The sequence below is a fragment of the Vulpes vulpes genome, chromosome 11 (genome assembly GCF_048418805.1).
Source record: "Vulpes vulpes isolate BD-2025 chromosome 11, VulVul3, whole genome shotgun sequence".
In the NCBI taxonomy this organism is placed as follows: domain Eukaryota; kingdom Metazoa; phylum Chordata; class Mammalia; order Carnivora; family Canidae; genus Vulpes; species Vulpes vulpes.
Genome location: NC_132790.1, coordinates 60,570,128 through 60,589,501, shown reverse-complemented (window position 1 = coordinate 60,589,501; position 19,374 = coordinate 60,570,128). Strand labels below are relative to the sequence as shown.

At 44.5% G+C, this 19,374-nt stretch overlaps 1 protein-coding gene across 4 annotated transcripts in view; it reads right to left on the bottom strand.

Moving 5' to 3' along the window:
* Positions 1–19,046, bottom strand: part of ENTPD3 (ectonucleoside triphosphate diphosphohydrolase 3) — a 32,779-nt gene extending 13,733 nt beyond the window's left edge. Inside the window, exons 1-5 of one of the 4 annotated variants that reach the window (XM_072726531.1) lie at positions 18,946–19,038; positions 18,450–18,573; positions 17,827–17,878; positions 15,149–15,276; positions 8,014–8,131 (exon numbers count right to left, since the gene is read on the bottom strand). In XM_072726531.1, coding sequence (XP_072582632.1) covers positions 8,014–8,131; positions 15,149–15,276; positions 17,827–17,866 — 286 coding nt within the window. In that variant the 5' untranslated portion in view covers positions 17,867–17,878; positions 18,450–18,573; positions 18,946–19,038. Of the gene's footprint in view, positions 1–8,013; positions 8,132–15,148; positions 15,277–17,826; positions 17,879–18,449; positions 18,574–18,945 lie in introns of all 4 variants that reach the window. The other 3 variants (XM_072726534.1, XM_026000960.2, XM_072726533.1) reach the window with 3 other exon arrangements.
* Positions 19,047–19,374: the final 328 nt, after the last annotated feature.

Sequence of the window (19,374 nt, the reverse complement as noted above, 5' to 3'; positions counted from 1 at the left end):
TTATTTTTTGTTTTGTTTTTTAAATATTTTATTTTATTTTATTTTTTATTTTTTTATAAAGATTTTATTTTTAAGGAATCTCTATCCTCAATGTGGGGCTTGAACCTACAACCCCAAGATCAAGAGTCCTACACTCCACCAATGGAGCCAACCAGGCACTCCATTAAGTTCATTTTTTGACAGAACTTCCACCAAATAGGTTTAGAGACACAGTGAAAGGTGGAACAGGAAAAATGGAACAAAAATTCAAATCTGTGTCCCATGTGTTCAGACAGAGGGGGAAAAAGGAATCTTGTCATGACTTCATGAAACATTTTAGTGTAACTATATATAATTTAACAAGATATCATCTTAAACATTAAATGTAATAAAGCACCAAAAGTCCACATTTATAAATTTCAAGAAGTAACATACGTAGAAAGACATATGACCCAAACAAACCCATGACAGAGTTCCTCAGTTTGGTCAGAAATCTCTATGAAGGGATGCCTGGGTGGCTCAGCGGTTGAGCATTTGCCTTCAGCTTAGGGTGTGATCCTGGAGTTCTGGGATCGAGTCCCACTTTGGGCTCCCTGCATGGAGCCTGCTTCTCCTTCTGCCTGTTTATCTGCCTCTCTCTGTGTGTGTCTCATGAATAATTAAATAAAATATTAAAAAAAAAAAGAAATCTCCATGCAGCTGAAATGAACCATCACAAAAAGAACTGAAAGTTAGGCCAGAATTCTTTTAAAGAAGCATAACCACTGTTCTATTATTATGCCTATAAAAATTAAAAATAATCCCTAATAGACTCAAATTCCAGTGAAGGTGCACATTCCTCCATATTCATACTTTTTCTCCCCCCTCACTCCCCCGTTCCCTCTTTCTCTCTAGTTTGTATGAATTAGAGTCCAAATAAATCCCACCCATTGCAGTTGGCTGGTATGTCTCTTAAGTCTCTTTATCTGTAAGTTCTATCCTCCCTTTCAAATTTTCCCTTGAAATTAAAAAAAAATTGTCTTTGCAATTTCTTTTTTTTTTTTTTTTTTTTAAGATTTATTCATGAGAGACACACAGAGAGAGGCAGAGATGCAGGGAGAGGGAGAAGCAGGCTCCATGCAAGGGAGCCCAGTATGGGCCTGAGCTGAAGGCAGACACTCAACCGCTGAGCCACCGAGGCGTGCCCTGTCCTTGCAATTTCATTTGTCCTATAGAGTTTTCCACAGCCTAGAATTTGCTGACTGTATCTCTATGGTTCATGTAACATGCTGTTTAGTCCAGGCTTCTCCAACGAATTGGTAACTGAACACAGAGGCCCAATCGGATTCAGGTTTGGACTTTTTTTGAAGAAATAATTTATAGGGATTAGTGTGCACTTCTAGTACGAGGTACACAGGTCTAGTTGCTTCTCTTTGTGCTGTGAGCAGGCATCAGAGATCACTGTTTAGACCCATTAGCCCAATAGGGTTTATGAAATGGTGATGTTTTATCTCCATCTTTCTTGCTTATTACCTAAATGCTTTCATAAGAAGAAAATTTCTCTCTCGTTAACTATTTGGTTACCCTACAGTACAGTTTGTACAGGGAAGGCAGGATAAGTGCTTGAATATTTCCCCTTCACCAGCTTAAGAAATAAATATTGCATGTCCTATATCCTAATTTATCCAGTGAGGGATTTTGTTTGCTGCATATCTTTAGGATCATATGAATTTGAATATATAGTTGATGTGTTTCGATTCATTGCAATTATTATTCTTATTGACGGTCCCATTGTTGGGCAGTAGAGTTCTCTTCAACATGACTCCTGAGTCCTTTAGATATGATCCCAGAAACCTTTGAGAGCTCCTTTGCTCTCTGATATTAGATGTGTGATCTTACACACTTCTTGCTCTGACTCTGGAATCAGCCATTTCTCCAAGGAGTCCTGGCTTCTTTTTTTGAGTATGGTATTTAGGGTCTGAAATTTGGAAGCCCTTGCAAGCCTTTTCAGAAGACAGACCTAGGAGAAACTTTGTTTTGAGAGAAAAATGCATCATGAGTTCTTTTGGTACTTCTACTTCAAAGCTATAGGTTTTCACTTCAGTTGATCTTTACTTTCTTTTTCCTATGCTAAGAATCCTGTTTCCCAGCAACTCCAACTGAAGAACTCACTTGCTTTATTTCACAATCCACCCACAAGGCTCTTAGTATGACAATACTAGTACTGCCACCAACTGTATCGTTATTGAAAACAGTTTAAGATATATTTTTTAAGTTCTTTTTGTCCTTACGGTATATCCCATTAGGCATTATGGACCCCATGTATAGCATCCATAAATAAAAATTTTCTTGAAATACATATATGTATATGCTAATCTGTCTGCACATTGTCTGTGGCTGCTTTTGTGCTAAAGTGGCAGAGTCGAATGGCCAACAAGTAACAAATATTTATCATCTAACTCTTTACAGAAAAAATTTGCTATTCTGAGAGTTTATAGTTTGTAGGCATCTCCAGTTTAATCTGTCTAAAACCAAATTCTTTAATCCCTGCTATGTTCCCAATTGACCCACTCCCAGTGTTCCCCTCTCAGGAAGTGGTACCATCATGCATGCAATTGCTCAGGTCACAACTAGTGCTCAGGCATCACCAACTTAAACACTTCACATTGAATCTATCATAAAATTTTGTTGGCTCTACTTTCAAAATACTTCTCAAATCTGAGCACTTCTTCCACCCTTCCTCAGAACCATGCTAGATCACAGTTTCTTAATCTCGGCACTACTGACACTTGGGGCTGGATAAAATTCTTTGTTGTGGGGCTGTCTTGTACATTGTTTAGCAGCATTCCTGGCCTCTATCAGTAGATGCCAACAACCCCAGTAGTGACAATAAAAAATGTCCTCAGTCATTGTTAAATGTTCCCTGGGGAACACTGCCCCCAGATTACCTCACACTGACAAGCACAGTCTCAGCCAGACCACCACAATGTCATAACTTTATGCATCATAACATGCACTGCTCTGATAGCCCTGGTTTCCTTGATTTTTTAATATATTTTTTTAATATTTTATTTTTTTATTTATGAGAGACATAGGCAGAGGGAGAAGTGGGCTCCTCACAGGGAGCCCAATGTGGAACTCAATCCCCAGACTTGGGATTATGCCCTGAGCCAAAGGCAGACCCTCAACCACTCACTGAGCCACCCAGGCATCCTGGTTTCCCTGCTTCTGATCTCAGCCTCTGACTACATGTTCCACAACCAGAGTGCTCTGTTAAAAGTATAAGTCATACCCATTTTAGTTCCTTGACTAGGATCCTCTAACGGCTTCACAGTACGCTCTGATGGAAATGCATCTGAGTACAAGTCAAACCTCTCATTGCTCTCAAGGTCCTCTGTGAGCTGCCTTCGACCATAGCTCTGGCTTCATTACTTACCTTGCTTCCTCTTATTCATTCTGCTCTGCCACACCCGTCCCTTTGCCTTTCCTAAAAGATGCTGAGCAGCTTCCACCCCTGGCTTTTCTGCTTGCCAGGCATGTCCTTCTTGCAAAAATGCTCACACTATCCTTTCACTTTTGCCTGTATTTAACTACCCCCTCCTTTGTTCTTCCCTGACCGTCCTGTCTAAATAAATATGATCAGGGATGCCTGCACAGCTCAGTCAGTTAAGCATCTGCCTTCGGCTCAGGTCATGATCCCAGGGTCCTGGGATGGAGTTCTGTGTTGGGGTCCCTGCTCAGTGGGGAGCCTGCTTCTCCTTCTCCCTCTGCCTGCTGTTTCCCCTGCTTATGCTCTTTCTCTGGCAAATAAATAAATAAATAAATAAACAAACAAACAAATATCTTTAAAAAATAAGATAGCACGATTATTCTCTGTCCACCTTCCCTACTCGATTTCTTCACAGCACTTCTCCCTGACATGTTATAGACCTTTTTATTTATGATCTATCTCCTTGATTCAAATGTAAGTTCCACAACAGCAGAGACTTCTGTATATTTCATTTTAGAATCCTTGGTGTCAAGAACAGTTACTGGCCAACAGTTGATACCCAACACATATTTATTAAATAAATGAATAAATGAATCAGTCAATGAGATTTTCAAACCAGTGTGTAACTCTATACTAAAGGGATCAGGTAATCCAATCTGATCTGCCAGAGCTGGTCTCTGGAGAGAGACTTAGGAGGGTTGCTGGAATGTCAAAACTCAGAGTATCTGAGCGTGTCACCTGAGACCTATTTGCATAAGGTCCAGTAAGCCTCCTAAAGAAAAAACAAGGTTGGGCTCACAGGCTCAAGGGATCCTGGGAGTCACAAACCAAAGAAAGGAGGATTGAAATTGCTATTCCAATCTGAGAAAGATGATTGGACAGATGACACAAAATGTACTCAAGGTGGGACAGAAGTAGAAGATATGTACCCAAGCAATGGATGCTTTCAACGCCATATGGGCTTTCAGTGCCCATCTCCCCACAGTAATTCTTTAAGTTATTTCAATGGAGGGGATGGTTACACTTAAACTTCAGTGGAGTTTAAAGAACTTTAACCACTGGTTTAAAGGGAACACATGAATGTCCTTTGTGGGAGGAGGCAGCAGCAAGCATGAGCACCACACACCATGAAAGAGATGAGAGGCATGTAGAGGCCCTGTGCCCTCTGGGGAATGGCAGCCAGAGCTTTAGATGTCAGCATGGGCACCAGCAGCTAAGGCAGCACTCAGTAAGCTCAGGAAAACAGCAGCAACTGAGGACTGATGATACTTACCAGGGCCCCTCCACCGCCCCTCTTCTCCCCACCCCAAGAAAGAAGTTTCCAAGAGCCTGAGTATCTGGGAAACACTGCTGGGCAAGCAAGCATTCATCCCCCTCTCAGAACGGCTGAGGCAGGGGAGTCCTGGGAAATTTGCGACTGGGAAACCAGAAACCCAAATTATCCCTGGAGAAGCCACAGGTCTTCAAGGGGATGGCACTTGCCAAACTTTAACTCTGTATTTTGAGCTTTAGTTTGTGGTCTTCTGGTCATTTGGAGTATATATATGGATCCCTGAGGCTACTGTGATCAAAGGGAAGATCCATTTATGGATGTGGTGTGGGCTTCATGATCCTGCCCCTCCTCTAAATCACATCCAGGGTGGCCAAGGGCCCTCTTCCCTGAGAGACTGCCTGTGTCCCTCCATGAAGGTCACCTCTCCTCCTATGGTCAGAAGATCAGCAGGACTGACTTGGCTGAATTTTTCTCTGGGTCTAAAGATAGATCTGGGACAGACTAACTTCTTAGCAAGAATATCCACCAGGAGCTCTCAAGTGTGCTGCCCCATGAAAAATAATAGCTAACACTTAATTGAGTGCTAACTGTATGCCATGCATTTGCTACCTTCTTATTCCTCTGGGATGTGAGTTACTACTATAGATGAAGAGGTCAAGACACAGATATTAGAAACTTCCCAGAGCTCACATAGGAGGGATGAGGTGAAGTCTTAATCATTATCCTACACTATCCTCACTTTTCTTGAAGTGGCGGGTCTCACCTTTCTAAATAAGCATCCTGCTGCCCTCTGTCATGTTTGAAGGTAAGGAAATGGCTCAGAAGTTAGGACAACAGATATGGATCTCTGGCTGAGCTCCAAGCAAAGTTGTGGCCACCTGTGTCTCATGGATAACAATGCAATCAGTACTCAGAAAACACCTAAGTCCCCTGTTGTATGGAACCCAGAGAGAGATGCCCCTTCAAATAAAGACTTAATGCGTCAGCTGTCGTCTCTTTCATGGTTTGCCTCAGCTGCAGAGATCTGCCTTGCTCAAAAGGAGTATTGCAGCCCAGCCAATTCAGGCCGTGCAGGTTAACTGATTGGCTGAAGCTTTGTCAGGCCCATGTGATTGTTTGACTTTTCCTTCTGACCAGTCTTCCTTCTGTTCCCTTCCTTCCACAGGTGTGAATCTCTAGTAATTACCTTGCATCCCAAACTCTATTTCAATATTAGCTTCTAACTTAAATCTGGGACATCTATGTACCAGGATAGGTGAGCTCCTAGCTGCCTTCCATGGAAAGGCAGATGATCAGAACTGACTCTGTTATTCAAAGAAGTGTGTTGGCCTCCCTATGGGAAAGGCTAATTCTTCTCCCCCGCTTTTTCAATGCCATGACACCCCTCCCCCCAATTATTATATTTTGGCAGTTCATTGAGGTAAAAAAAAGGAAGTTGCTTGGGGTTGGGGAACTGGTCCAGAGTCTCTAGCCTGTTGTCTGTGGGCCAAGGATATACCTGTTAACACATTCAGGATACACTGGTTGGGATGCTCCAGGCCAAGTCAAAGATCATGATGCTCTAAAGAGGACAGCTTTTAAAAACATGCACACATACACACACTCACTAAGTGGGGTTTGTTATGTGTACTAAAGACTTAATTGTAGAAGGAAAAATTATGAAACTTTGAAGAATATCTTTATGACCTCAAGTTAAGAAGGATTTCTTGAATATAAAAAAGCAAATGATAAAGGAGAAGAGTGATAATTGTTCCTACATAAAAAGTAAGAACTTCTGATCATCAAAAGACACAGTGAAGAGACTTAAAAAGAGAAACCATAAGCTGTAAGGGGATATGAGAACAACATAATATATAACAATACTAGCAAAGTACTCATATTCACAATATATATAAAGAACTCCAATGAGTCAATGAGAAAAAGCCAAGCAATTCAGTATAAAACTGAAAAAAAGGCACAAACAGGTATTTCACAAAGCCAGAAATGGCCATAAGTATACACAATATAAATATAAAATATGCAAATGCATTTATAATTTGTAATTTTATAAATAAAAATATCCTTAACCTTATTCATAACCATCCTTTCCATAACCATGAAAAAACAAATGTCCATCAACAGGTAAAAATGAATGAGCTTCTGCTACTCCTGTCAGTGTAGATGAATCTTAAATGCCCAATGTTAATGAACAAAGGAAATTACAGAAGAATAAATGTTTGATTCCATTTATATAGATACATGTTTGATTCGATTTTCAAGAACAGGAAAAACTAGATGCATAGGGACAAAACTAGAAAGAAGAACAAGGAAACATATATAAATATGTGTTTATATGTATAAAATTCAGGCTGTGTTTTGGAGGGTCATTAAAAATGCTGAGAATGTTCTATTTCAGGAGTTGGCATCTCACAGGCCAAATTCGGTTCATCATCTTTTTTTTTTTGTACAGCTTGTGAGCTAAGACAGTTTTTACATTTTTAAATAACAAGGAAAAATTAAAACAATATGTGTTACAGTTGGGAATTATGAAATTCAAAATTTTGGGGTCCATAAATCAAGCTTTACTGGAGCAGAGCCATGCCCATTTGTTTATGTATTGTCCATCCTTGTTCACCTCTTTTCTACCACCACCACAACCCCACCCTGACATACACAGCCAATTAGAATACAATTCCCCTACTGGAATATAATTCTCCATGACTCGCTCATGTTTCTGCATGTCTTATGAGCAGAGGCCCTGACTGCCTTTGTTCTGAATTATTTTTTCAAGGATGTTTTCCCCCAGATCAAAAGGGAAGCATTATAAATGTTTCAGGTTCCCTAATCTTAGGGTTTGTCTTCTGTAATACAACCTATTGTGTGAGCAGATACTGTCTGGTCCTCTTTACATCATCTTGTGCAAAGTGAGGCTCAGAGAACCAGCTCAAGAAAATGCTGATGTTCTGCTTACCGCAATTACTGTGAGCAATAAATCATCCTTGGTTCTGACCCAGGAGACTTGTGTTTTCCACCAGTCTTCATTCATGCAGGTGTGGCAAGGTAAAATCTCACAGTATGCACCACCGTATTTCAGACATGAGAAAACTGAAGCCTAGGGAAGGGAAGGGACTGGACCACGGTCACTGCATGGAGAGGAACAGCACAAGCACAGGATTGTCTATATTCCTGATGCCCAGTACAGTGCTCATTCCCTGTCTCCAGGCAGCTTCTCAGGATCCCTTCAGGCCTCTGAAGGCCCTTAGGACTCTCCCTTGCTTCCCAATCGGCCTCCTGCACAAACTCAGGACCTTACCTTTCACACTACACTTGAAGGTTTGACTGACTACTCCGGTATTATTCTCCTTCTCCGCTGGCCACTGATATACGTAGACGGTGGTTCTGGAAGACCCGGCATCGAGCACGATCCCATACTGAACAAAAGGGGGAAGGGAGAGTCAGAAATGGGCTGGGCCTCTCTGAGGACACCTTTCCAATGGGCCACTGAGAACCCCAAATACTCTCAAGGGCTTAATCCACACTGCTTCATATAGGTAGGGGCTGAACAAAGGGGAAAAAAGATTTTCTCCAAACCAACTTTGTCTCCTTGGACTATGGGGAAAGGGGATGGGGTGAGGTGGGTCAGGTGTTCCAGGGCATGGTTCTCACCTTTGGCCACACATTAGAATCACATGGGGAGTTTCTGAAACTCCCAGTTCCCAGGCCACATCCCAGACCCATCAAATTGGAATCTCTGGGAGTGCACCCAGGGATTGGCGGTTTCTAAAGCTCCCTTGGTGACACCAATATGCAGCCAAGGTAGAAAATTAGCACTCTGAGAATCTTGCCCATCCTCAGTTTCTTCCTCATCCAGAGCTCTGAGGAGGTGGGGGACAGAAGCCACCTGGGTCTCAGGAAGGAAATGAGTAGTCAGTCACCTGATGCTCTCTATTCTCCAAACTTCCAGGCCTGTCAGCCTGGAAAACAACATAGGAAGTTCTCACGAAGGAGAGACACATCAATACCTGCATTAGCCTTCAGAAAGAAAGTATCCATAATTAAGGAGAAAAACCCCCAACACAAACTAATGTTGACATACCACTTTGGTTACATGGTGCATGAACAGACAAAGGGTGTTGCCAGGGCAGTGCCAGGGCTAGCTGTGCCCAGGAGAGCTGGCTAGGAGTCCTGGACCATCCCTTTCGCTAGAGCTTCCCCTCAAGTCTTTCCAGCTCAGGCTCTGGACCAAACCTGACCCGGAAAGAGCATGCGTTAGCAGCCTATGGGGATTGGAATGTGTAATGCTGACTTAGGTCAGCATGTGCTGGGGCCTGGAGTCAGCCCAGGGCAGCAGAGGCTTCTGGGTCACAGCTCTTCCCCAATTCCACTGCTGTGGGGTTAGGCTGCTTGTCTCAGTGAGGAAGATGAATTTGGGTTCTGGAGGCAAGGTGACTCAGATTGATGCTTGCTTTACAGCCCTGGGTACAAGGCCTAAGTTCTCTGGGTTTCCCCATCTTCAGGCAACTTAACCTTGAGAAGTAAACAGGAGACCACATGCTCGACACTCAGTGGCTGCTCAATGAACACAGGCTATTTGGAAAGATCAATAAAGCAAAATAAACAAAATTACAAAGCAAGGAAAAGAGGAAAGGAAAGAACATAAAACCTCTCAAATCCCACTATTGTTTTAACACCTTCCTGTATAGCTTTTCTAATGGTCTTTGGTGTATACAACTACATATATGAATATATGGTAGGACATATGTTTTCAATTCAGTAGAGGATTACACTGTACATAGTCTTTTCCATTGCTCTTTTCTTAATAAATATATCATGCACATCTCTCCTGCCAGTAAAAATATCATCATTTTCAATACATTCCCCACATCTTCTGTGAGATGCGCAATAATTTATTTAACTAATTCCCTGATTCTAGACATTTGGGAGGATTCCAACTTTCCACTATTAACAAGTGCTTGTTTCCTTTGAAATGGGACCAAATAAAAACATGTTGCTCCAGCTCCTCAATCACAGCCTCGCCATTATATTGAGATGGAACATCCTGTGTCCACTGGTATTTGAACTTGGACAGCCTCTTAATCTCAGCCTTCAGTGTGATGAATGCTGACAGGGATCCTGACATGACACCCCCTGCAAACAAGGGAAGCATTGTTCACAGCCTGCTCTGGGCAGGCTCACCCGGAGATTAGTGCATAGGTGGAGCTGAAGGAAACCAGGCACCTCAGAGATCTGAGCCTCCCTACCAGTCCACTCTCTCCCCTCCCCTCTGCTTTTGACCCCTCACCACCCTTCCACCTGCCCCTCCACCCCTGGTGCTGACTAGCAAGGGAGCACACAAGAGCAGCCACTCCACAGGGTCCCCACCCTTTCCACATCTTCTGGATCCCGGCTCTTTGCAAACAGTGTGTTTTCCCCGTGAAGAAAACTTGGGGCTGTTGGGCCAAGATCAGAAAGGAGGAAGAAGGGTCATTCTCATTCTCCTCCTCATCCTACCTGGGATCCAGTTTTCACCAGGGTGGGGACAACCAGAGACTTTCCACTGTGAACCTGGAGAAATGGCTGCCCTTCCGGCACCTGCCAATGTGCTGACAGGGACCAATCCTGAGCCCAGTGCTACTTCCGAGTAACCACCATCATTTGCTGACATTTTCAAAAGTGGAAAAATTGGTCTTTAACCAGTTTTCAGAGTTCATTTGCCTAGATCAATGGCACTCAATGTGGTTTGACAGAGGGGCTGGGGTGGGGACTGAATTTCATTCAGTTCAGCTACGTGGAAAGCAATAAGTAACCCTCTGTCTAATGCAGTGTCAGGAAAAACATGGCTTGAACATGGAACTGGAGACACACTCAGTGGATTAACCAAAAGGAAACAGCCTTCCATATGAACCGATGATCCCCAACTTAAGGACTGTGTGAGCTTCTAACAAAGCAAAAGCAAAGATCATAAGATCAATTTTCTTAGATTTATTTATTATCATCATCATTACCATCATTATCATCATCACCACTATTAGCACCATAATAGGAACTGTAGTAGTAAACATTTGTTGAGTCTTTACAGTATACCAGGCACACACAGTGCTTTAGTGTGGCATTCATAAGGCTGGTGTTGTCATCATTCCCACCTGACAGTTGGGGAAAGTGAAGCTCACAGAGGTAAATAATTGCTCACAGTCCCAGACTTGGGCTCAAGTCTAGATCTAACCAACCCCAAACCTATACACAGAGCCCCCATGCTTTCACTGAGTTCCAAGGAAACCAGGTCTATCAGGGTTGATTGTTTCATAATAAGATGTGATATCGCAGACTTTCTTTGTTCAGACAAAAAGTCCCTCAAAAGCAAACTCGTAGTTAAGTAGTGTGCAGATCTGGCTGGAGAGGAGGTGGATCAAAGTGATGAAAGTGCTGTATCTTTCTGGAAAGGAGGAAACCAATTATGTAACTCTCACTCTCCTAAGGATAAAACAGGGAGGGCCATAGGCACCAGAGCTCCAGCCCAATGACTGAGAACCGGTGAGGATTAGAAGGGAATGGTTTTAGCACAGCCTCGTCCCCTGGTTGTGCTTTGGAGAGGAATGGCCAAGAGTGGGAGTTTGATGCAACATGTGGATCTAGTGTGACCCAAGAGGGACTATGTAGGCCCCCCTTCAACAGTGACATCATGCGGCTGCAAGGGACAATGGTGACGGGGTTGCTGATCATATTGGACTGAGAAGCTACAGGGCTTCTAGACAGTTGTGATTGGGGGTGAGGAGGGCAAAGTCTCCAAAGGAAGATACCAGACTTAATGATAATAAAGCAAGTGAGGGCTTGAGTGAAAAATAAAAGTGATGCCATCATGTTTATGCTTCAGGTTTGTAGAACAAGTCAGACCAGTAACAATGAAAAGGGACTGGGGACGCTTTGACCTTTGACTGTTTTAATAGTTCTGCCATTCAACTCAGATAAACCAAGGTTAGGTAAGCTAAGGCTGGATTTAATAGACAGCGATCACCTTTCAATAGGGTCTTAAGGAACATTCCAGCCCCCCCCCCCCCAATAGGCCATTGTGGAGCTGGCCCCTCATAACCAACTGTCAGCTGCACACAAAGGCAAAACAAGGTCCCAGGTATGAAAACATCAACAGAACAATTTAAAAGCCCTTGTATTCATTCAGCTTCACTTCCACAACTGCCCTTCCCACCCCTAGCACACACTGCAAAACAAAACCAAAAAAAGAGGCTTGTCCTCACTCTGAAAAGAGCTGCATGTGGAATGTTCTTTCAAGTGGCCATTCTGCTCTGGTTCCACTGGCTCAGAACATCTGTCTTTTCTCACATTTAATCCACCCAATTAAGCAGAATGGGTCTTCTGAGCCAATATTCAAACTTTCTACAACTTCCTGTCCCCTACACTGTGATTGGGGCCTGACAGCTAGATCTGGGGAGATTAAAAATCCCATCTCTGAACTCTTTGTGAAGGGGTGAAGGTGTCTCTTCTGGTCCTTCTAAGTCCTTGTTCAAGGCCGCCAACATTCTCTGCTCTCTGTTGTTTCTTCTGCACCGCGTCTGCTATTTCCAGTCTGTGTAACTGTGAGAAGCTTTCTGCCCTTTCTGTTCCTCTACTTTCTCATCAGGAAAATGAGGATAACAATAATCATATCTATGTGGAAGAATCACTGAGGGCTCCCTACACATGTCCTTTAGACCTTACCCTGGTGATGCCCAGCCATGCACTTTCCACCTGCCTTAAGGCTTTCTCCAGTGACCTGAGCTCACCTGAGCATACAATGTGCCCAGGGATGTTAGGGAGTTAAGGAAATGCTAGGGAGTTCATGTCTCCCAGGGAGCAGCCACTCAACCATTACCCAGAAGAAGTTGCTGTGTAAGTATCCTTGAATGAGATACCTCTGAGGCAGGTGTTCTAGATGCCCTTTGATAGAGGATAACCCTGGGATGAGTTCTGTACCAGCTCCCAGGGATCCTCTGCAGGACTGAGCCTCCACTACCCATAACTGGCTGGATAGCAGGCCCTCCATTGGCTGCTTCCCTCTTGTCTCACTTCCCCACCCTCGGCCTGTGCTTCCGGGGTCCTTCCCAGATGGTCTACTTTTGCTCACATCTTTGATCAGGGGAACCCACCTGACCCAGGACCTCCTTCAGCGGTAGCCTCCTTACTGCCCTGGGGTCTACTCTACTCGGTTTTCTGGTCTTCTGTCAATTCCTCCATGTTCCTCCAGTATGAACAGAAGACTTACCTCTTACCTCCCAGAAAGAGTGGAAGCCAGCAGCTGACAACTGCCATAACCAGCCTATCCCTAACTTTCATTGGGCCTGAGGGGAAATTTTATAAATGAAGTCTTTTACTCTCCCTTTTAACTTCCACTTGTCTTCATCCCACCTCTGGCAAATACACAGAGTTAAAGAGCCTCATGCACCTATATGTTGATTGTAGAAGGTGTGGTGGTCCAGACTCCACATCTATTCTCTGTCTACACTCTCTGCAAACACTTGCCCCTTTGGCACCCTTCAGACCAGTGGTGAGGTCAGTCCTCAGGAGGAGGCCCACACAGACCCCGGCACCACAGATTATTCTAGAAGGTGAAGCATGGCTCTGGGTGGGCACATTCCCTGTGCTGTGGACAGAGATAACTCTGGAATACAGTTAGAGGTGTTCCTCTGAAATATGGGGTATAAGAGTGGTTCTAGAGGTTTAAGAGGGCTATAAGCCTTCCCCCCACTTGGGGGATACTTCCATCCCCCAGTTCAGCAAAACTTCCTGCATTTGCACCCACCTCCCCATCTTTCTTCTTATGTAAAGGAGGAAAAATTATCCTCTTGGGGGCCAGTGTCTTCTCCTGGGTTCTCTGTTCTGAACTTAGGATCAAGGAGAAGAGAGAGGTGAGGGAAGAAAACCCTGGCCTTACGAACAGGAGGGTTGGTCATTTCTGGTCTGCCATTCCCTGGCCAAACCTATGTTTCTTCACTTGCAAGATGGTGGTGACAATACTTCCTTTGCCCCTCTGCTATAGCTGTCACAAGGGTTACATGAGATAACTCAGGGAAAAGTTTCACTAAATGGAACAGCGGCTTACAAAGTGTAAGGAGATAGTATTACTCCCAGTTGCAATCCTGATTTTCTGTAGTTTATAGAAGAAGGCAGTGCCAGGAGCTTGGGAAATAGCTTCTCTAGGCCTTGGCTAATGTTTTTGGACAACTGGATAATTTGTTTTCCTCTCATCATTGGACAGTTGCATAAGGTTTCTTTCCTTTTTTTTTTCTTTCTTTTTTCTTCATGTTATTCATGGCAGGGGGGAGGTACTAAGATTCTTACTGTAAAACATCCTATAAAAGAACCAAATGCCATTATCTAAAGGAGATTTTACTTTAATCTTCCAGAAGAGCAGCCTCAGATTGGTAGGTCAAACACACCCACAAAGCTGAGGCAATATTAGTTTCTATTTTATCTTTTAACAACTTAAAAAACTTCTACTTCAAGTATAGCCTTTGAACAGTCACTAAGAGCAGGAAGATGTAGAAAGGACACATGAGGACAAGGGTAAAGGCTAAATGAGATTCAAATAACAGTTGAATTTCTTGGCTCCTATGGCCCTTAGGCTAAGAGTTTTTACATGTTTAAAGAATCATAAGAAGACAAAAAAAAAAAAAAAAAAACCAAGAGAGAGAAGATATGAGACTACAAATGACCATCAAAGCCTAAAATATGTACTATTTAGCTCATTACAGAAAAAGTTTGCCAACATCTACCCAAATGACTGAAGGACTCTTCCACTTCACTTGACAGCCTTTCAGGAGATCACCTCCCATTGCCCTTACACCAAGGCTGGGGTGATATACATGGTTCTCAGACTATCAGGCATCATCTGAGAGGCCATTTGGGGACAGACTTTATCAAGGGCTAAGAGTAGCCTCTAAAACTGAGCATAAGATCCTGAGTAATTTTTCAAGGGTTAGAGTTAGAAGGATCATGGCACACTTCTAGACTCAAAAGAGGTAGCAGACATACAGCTCAAGGAGACTTTTTCAAGTCCTTGATGTTTTGTTTCCTAGGTTAGGCCAGAAGAGAAGTCTGGGTCTGCTGGTCTCCACTCATGATCAGGGTTGTGTGGTCTTGGGGAATGCACAAGCTGGTAGATCTTTGGTAGCCATCTATATCTGGGCTACAAAGTCTAGCTTTGGGCAACAGTCAGGAGTCAAAGTAAGGACATACAGTCCTTAGAGAAGGTGTCACCATTAACATTCTCTGGTGTCAAATGTTACAAAACCAGTATGTCCAGAGCTTTTCCCTTAGGTCTTACACCAAAGATCCTTTCGGTTCTCCCTTGGGTCTTCTCCCACTGGATGCAGAGAAAAGGCTTTTCATCTAAGTCACAGCTGTAGAATAATTGATGTCACAGCCCATCCCATCAGTGCTAATCCCTTCACACTTACCTTCAGTCCTGGAAGGAGGACCTCTTTGTGGTGAAACTGGATGAGTGTGATGGCCACAAGCACCACAACACTCAAAAGCAAGACCACCAAGGCGATGATGGCTGGGGTTCGGGAGAAGGCCTTGAGGCCTAAAATGGGAAGACCCAGAAGACACATGAGGGAGAAGTAGGAACAAGGCACTGGCTTTCTTTGTAGAATCCACAGACTGGATACATAACATGTGCATACATCACTTCCTTTATGAGGCCTTTAATGAGGCCTCATTTTAAAGTTGGAGTGGAGATTGGACTCTAATGCCCATTTATTTTTCCTTCAAAGAGTGGAATAGATAGCATTTGCAGAGACAGTGTGCATAGTTTATACTATCTCCTAAAATGTGTTATGTATATTACTGATTGTCCCTGAGGTGATTTACAATAACATTTATTTCAGGACGCCTGGGTGGCTCAGCAGTTAAACATCTGCCTTCAGCTCAGGGCATGATCCTGGGGTCTCAGGATCAAGTCCTGCATCAGGTTCCCTGCATGGAGCCTGCTTCTCCCTCTGCCTATGTCTCTGCCTCTCTCTCTGTGTCTCTCATGAATAAATAAATAAAATCTTAAAAAAGATAACATTTCAATGTAGATTTTTAAAATACAGGTTTTCTAAGTAAACAGAGATGGAGACAAACCATGAGAGACTCTTAACTCTAAGAAACAAACTGAGGGTTGCTGGAGGGGAGGTCGGTGTGGGGGGATGGGGTAATTGGGTAATGAGCATTAAGGAGGGCACACAATGTGATGAAACACTGGATGCTGTATGCAACTGATGAAATATTGAACTTTACAACTAAAACTAATGATGTATAATATGTAGGCTAATAGAATTCTCAAAATATTGGTTTTCTATTAAAGCAGGTGATATAATATTTCATCTAAAAATAATATCAGATAAATAAAAGAAATCAATACTATACTTCAGATATAATCAATGATTATAAATCCAGTACACAGTAATATACTATTACACAAATAGTAACATGTATGAATTTCTGAAATATTTGGGTTTGCAGTAAGAAGTTAATCTCAGTGATTTTTCCTGTGTCTACAGTGAAGGCATAGGGTCTCACCTACATCTTCACAAAAAAATAGCTAGATCCTAAGCCATGTGTTCTCTCCCAAAGGGATCATATCAATTCTGGCATTTGTATTTCAATGAAAACATGTAAACTATATCCATTTAAGAGCAAAATAATAATCATAATAACAAAGCCTATGAATAATCTTCAACTAAATATATAGCCTCTGAATAAAGATAATTATAGCTGTATTGTATAAAAGTATATAATTACCATAATGGACTATGTCTATGTATTAAACTAATATTGCTTACATAAATGATTTTGAGCAGATATTTACTTGGGTCTTAAACCAGTGTGGGCTAATGGAAATTTTATAAATAAAGTAGCAAATACATTAATACATTTTAAAAAAAACCAAACAAATACTGTTCTATACTGAAATGATTTCATCCATGTGAAGTTCTAAAACAGACAGGTGACAGAAATCTGAACAGTGACTGCCCAGGGGATTGGCAGTAGGGACTCACTAGGAAGGAACACAGGGGCACTTTCTGGGGTAACAGAAATCCTCTATATCTTCTGAGAATTACGGGGTATATAGGTGTGTGCATTTGTCAAGATTCATCAAACCTTCCAAAGTCCTTTGAGGAAAATGTGAAAATCCAAGTAAACTAGGCTTCTTAGGTATAGTTTCCTTTTACAAAACAAGATTTGTATAAATTGCCCCTACCATTCTAAAATTATATCCTTTTGGAAGACAAGAATGCCCAGTTTTGGCGCACAGCTAAAGACAGCATCTGTCCAGGGGCCGGAGGGAGGTGATACGTGAGCAGTCTGCCGACCACAGATGTGTGGCTGGCCTCCCAGTCCTCTCTGTGCTTCAGCACTTAGCAGGTAAATAGCTATGATTACCTTCAGCAAACCCTTGCTCCAGCAGAAAAGACTATCACAAAGCAAAATGGACTAGACCAGGTCTCATTCATTTAGAGAATGTAGCTCAGAGCTGTGCTGTCATTAGGAGTGAGCAAACACTGTAATTACAAGGTGTCTGAGGGTGGAGAGGCCAGACCCTTCTGGGTTTTCACATGAGCAACTGCAAAACATGCTCCAGAGGTAGGCAGGCAGGACAAGCTTGGATGTGTGTGTGTGTGTGTGTGTGAACTCTACATATGTGCCTCCAGTTACAAGGGTAACAATATTGACCTAGGGTGTGGGTAGGGAATGCAGGACGCTGTAGGCGCTGTGCCAGCAACAACACTGGGATGGAAGCAGAGGACAGAGGTAAGTACTTTAGAGTTTATCACAAAATCTACAATATTCTAAAGCAGATCTCACACACAGCTTGGTAAGAGAAACCACAAACGGCCAAATTAATGGATTATGCAAACCGGAAAAACCATTTCAGTGGAACATGCATGTTAGTCCTTGTTTCGTGTAGCTGTGATGAAAAGCATTACTTCCACCTGAGGAATGCTGGTGATGAAACCCTGGTAAGCCACCGAGCCTCCAACCAAAGACGTTAAGGTCTTTCGCAGGGGACACGCGGGAAGAACTGGAGGCTGATACGGGGAGTGTGACTCGAGAACGCCACACTTGCTGCCTGCCGAGAGATACTAACCTGCTTGCTCACAAGGTTGGCGAGTCAGCACAGTGAACATCTTTCCTCCCAACTGCAGGTGAGAGAACACAGAATGATAGTGTGTCGGTGGACCCCGACTTCAGTTCCAGAAACTTGCAGTGCTAAAGAACATTTGTGCTGGGAGGGAGGGAGGGGATAAGCAGTCTCCTGGCCACGGCCAGGCGGCTGCCTCCTGGTCCTCAGGTAGAAAGCCACAACTACCAGCAGGAAAGCCTATCAGGAAGCGAAACCCGCTTTCACTTCTTCCAGGTCAAAACCTCTTGGGGGGGATCTCTGGGTGGCGCAGGGGTTTGGCGCCTGCCTTTGGCCCAGGGCGTGATCCTGGAGACCCGGTGCATGGAGCCTGCTTCTCCCTCTGCCTGTGTCTCTGCCTCTCTCTCTCTGTGACTATCATAAATAAATAAAAATTAAAAAAAATTCAAAACCTCTTGGGGGACAGATAAACGCAGCCCTCTGCCTATAAACCCAAGGCTGGGCTTAAATTCCAGGGTCACCTCCGCAGATGCAAGGAAGAGAACAGGCTTGCCGAAATTTTAAACTGAAAATTTTCAAAAGCTAAGTCCGTCATTTCTTGCAGATTTTTTCCACCTGTACACACCAACCTGGGCAGAACAAATCCTCCACCTATCAGTAACATTCACGGGGCTGAGGCAGGGCTCTTCTTCAAATCACAGCGGCAAGGGCGGTTTCTGTGGGGCTTGGCGACCCGCAAGCCGGGAGTCGCCCCTGGAAGATCCAGGAGGGGTATTTTTAGCTGCTGGCTGGAAACAATTGCACGGGGATGTGCGGCCCCCGGGATCCAGAGCCCCAGCATCTGGGAGGCCCCGCTCGGGAACTGTGTCTCCACACAGCCAGAAGAGCTACGCGCCCGCGCGTCCCCGGAGCCGGAGCCTCGGATGCGCCCGGTGAAGACGCGTCCCCCTCTCTGGGCTTGGCGGGGGCCACCTCCCCGCCGCCGAGGACCGGGGCGCGCGCCCTTCCTTCCCTCCCTGCGGCCCTCGGCGGGATCCGATTCGTTTCCTTCCCTCCCAGCTCCCAGATCTACGAAGCTTCCCGCTCCTTCCTCAGCGGCTGGGGCGCGGGGTCCCCGGTCCTCACCTGCGCGCGGACGTCGGAGGAGCGCGAGCGGCGCTGCCGCAGTGACAGGCGGCCGCAGCCCGCAGGAGGCTCTGCAGGAGGCTCTGCGGAGGCGGGGGAGCCGGGGCGGGGCGGGGCGGGGCGGGGCGGGGCCGCCGGGGACCGCCCCCGGCGGGGTCAAGGCCCAGCACCCGGCTTCCCCCCCTTCCAGTGCCCTCCACCCCTATCCCGCCGGAGCTCACCTGGCGGAGGCCAGGAGGGTGTCCACTGCCTGACTCCCTCTTCCATCAATACCGAGGCCAAGGACCCTTTGATCTCTCTTTTGGTTTCCTCCATCCTCACCCCAAGCCTAACTGGAGGGGGAGTGGGGGCAGGGCAAAGAGGAAACCAGGCACCTCCTGCGCCTGCACAGGTGGGCGCGGGCCCCGGCTTTCCGCGAGGTGGAAGCCG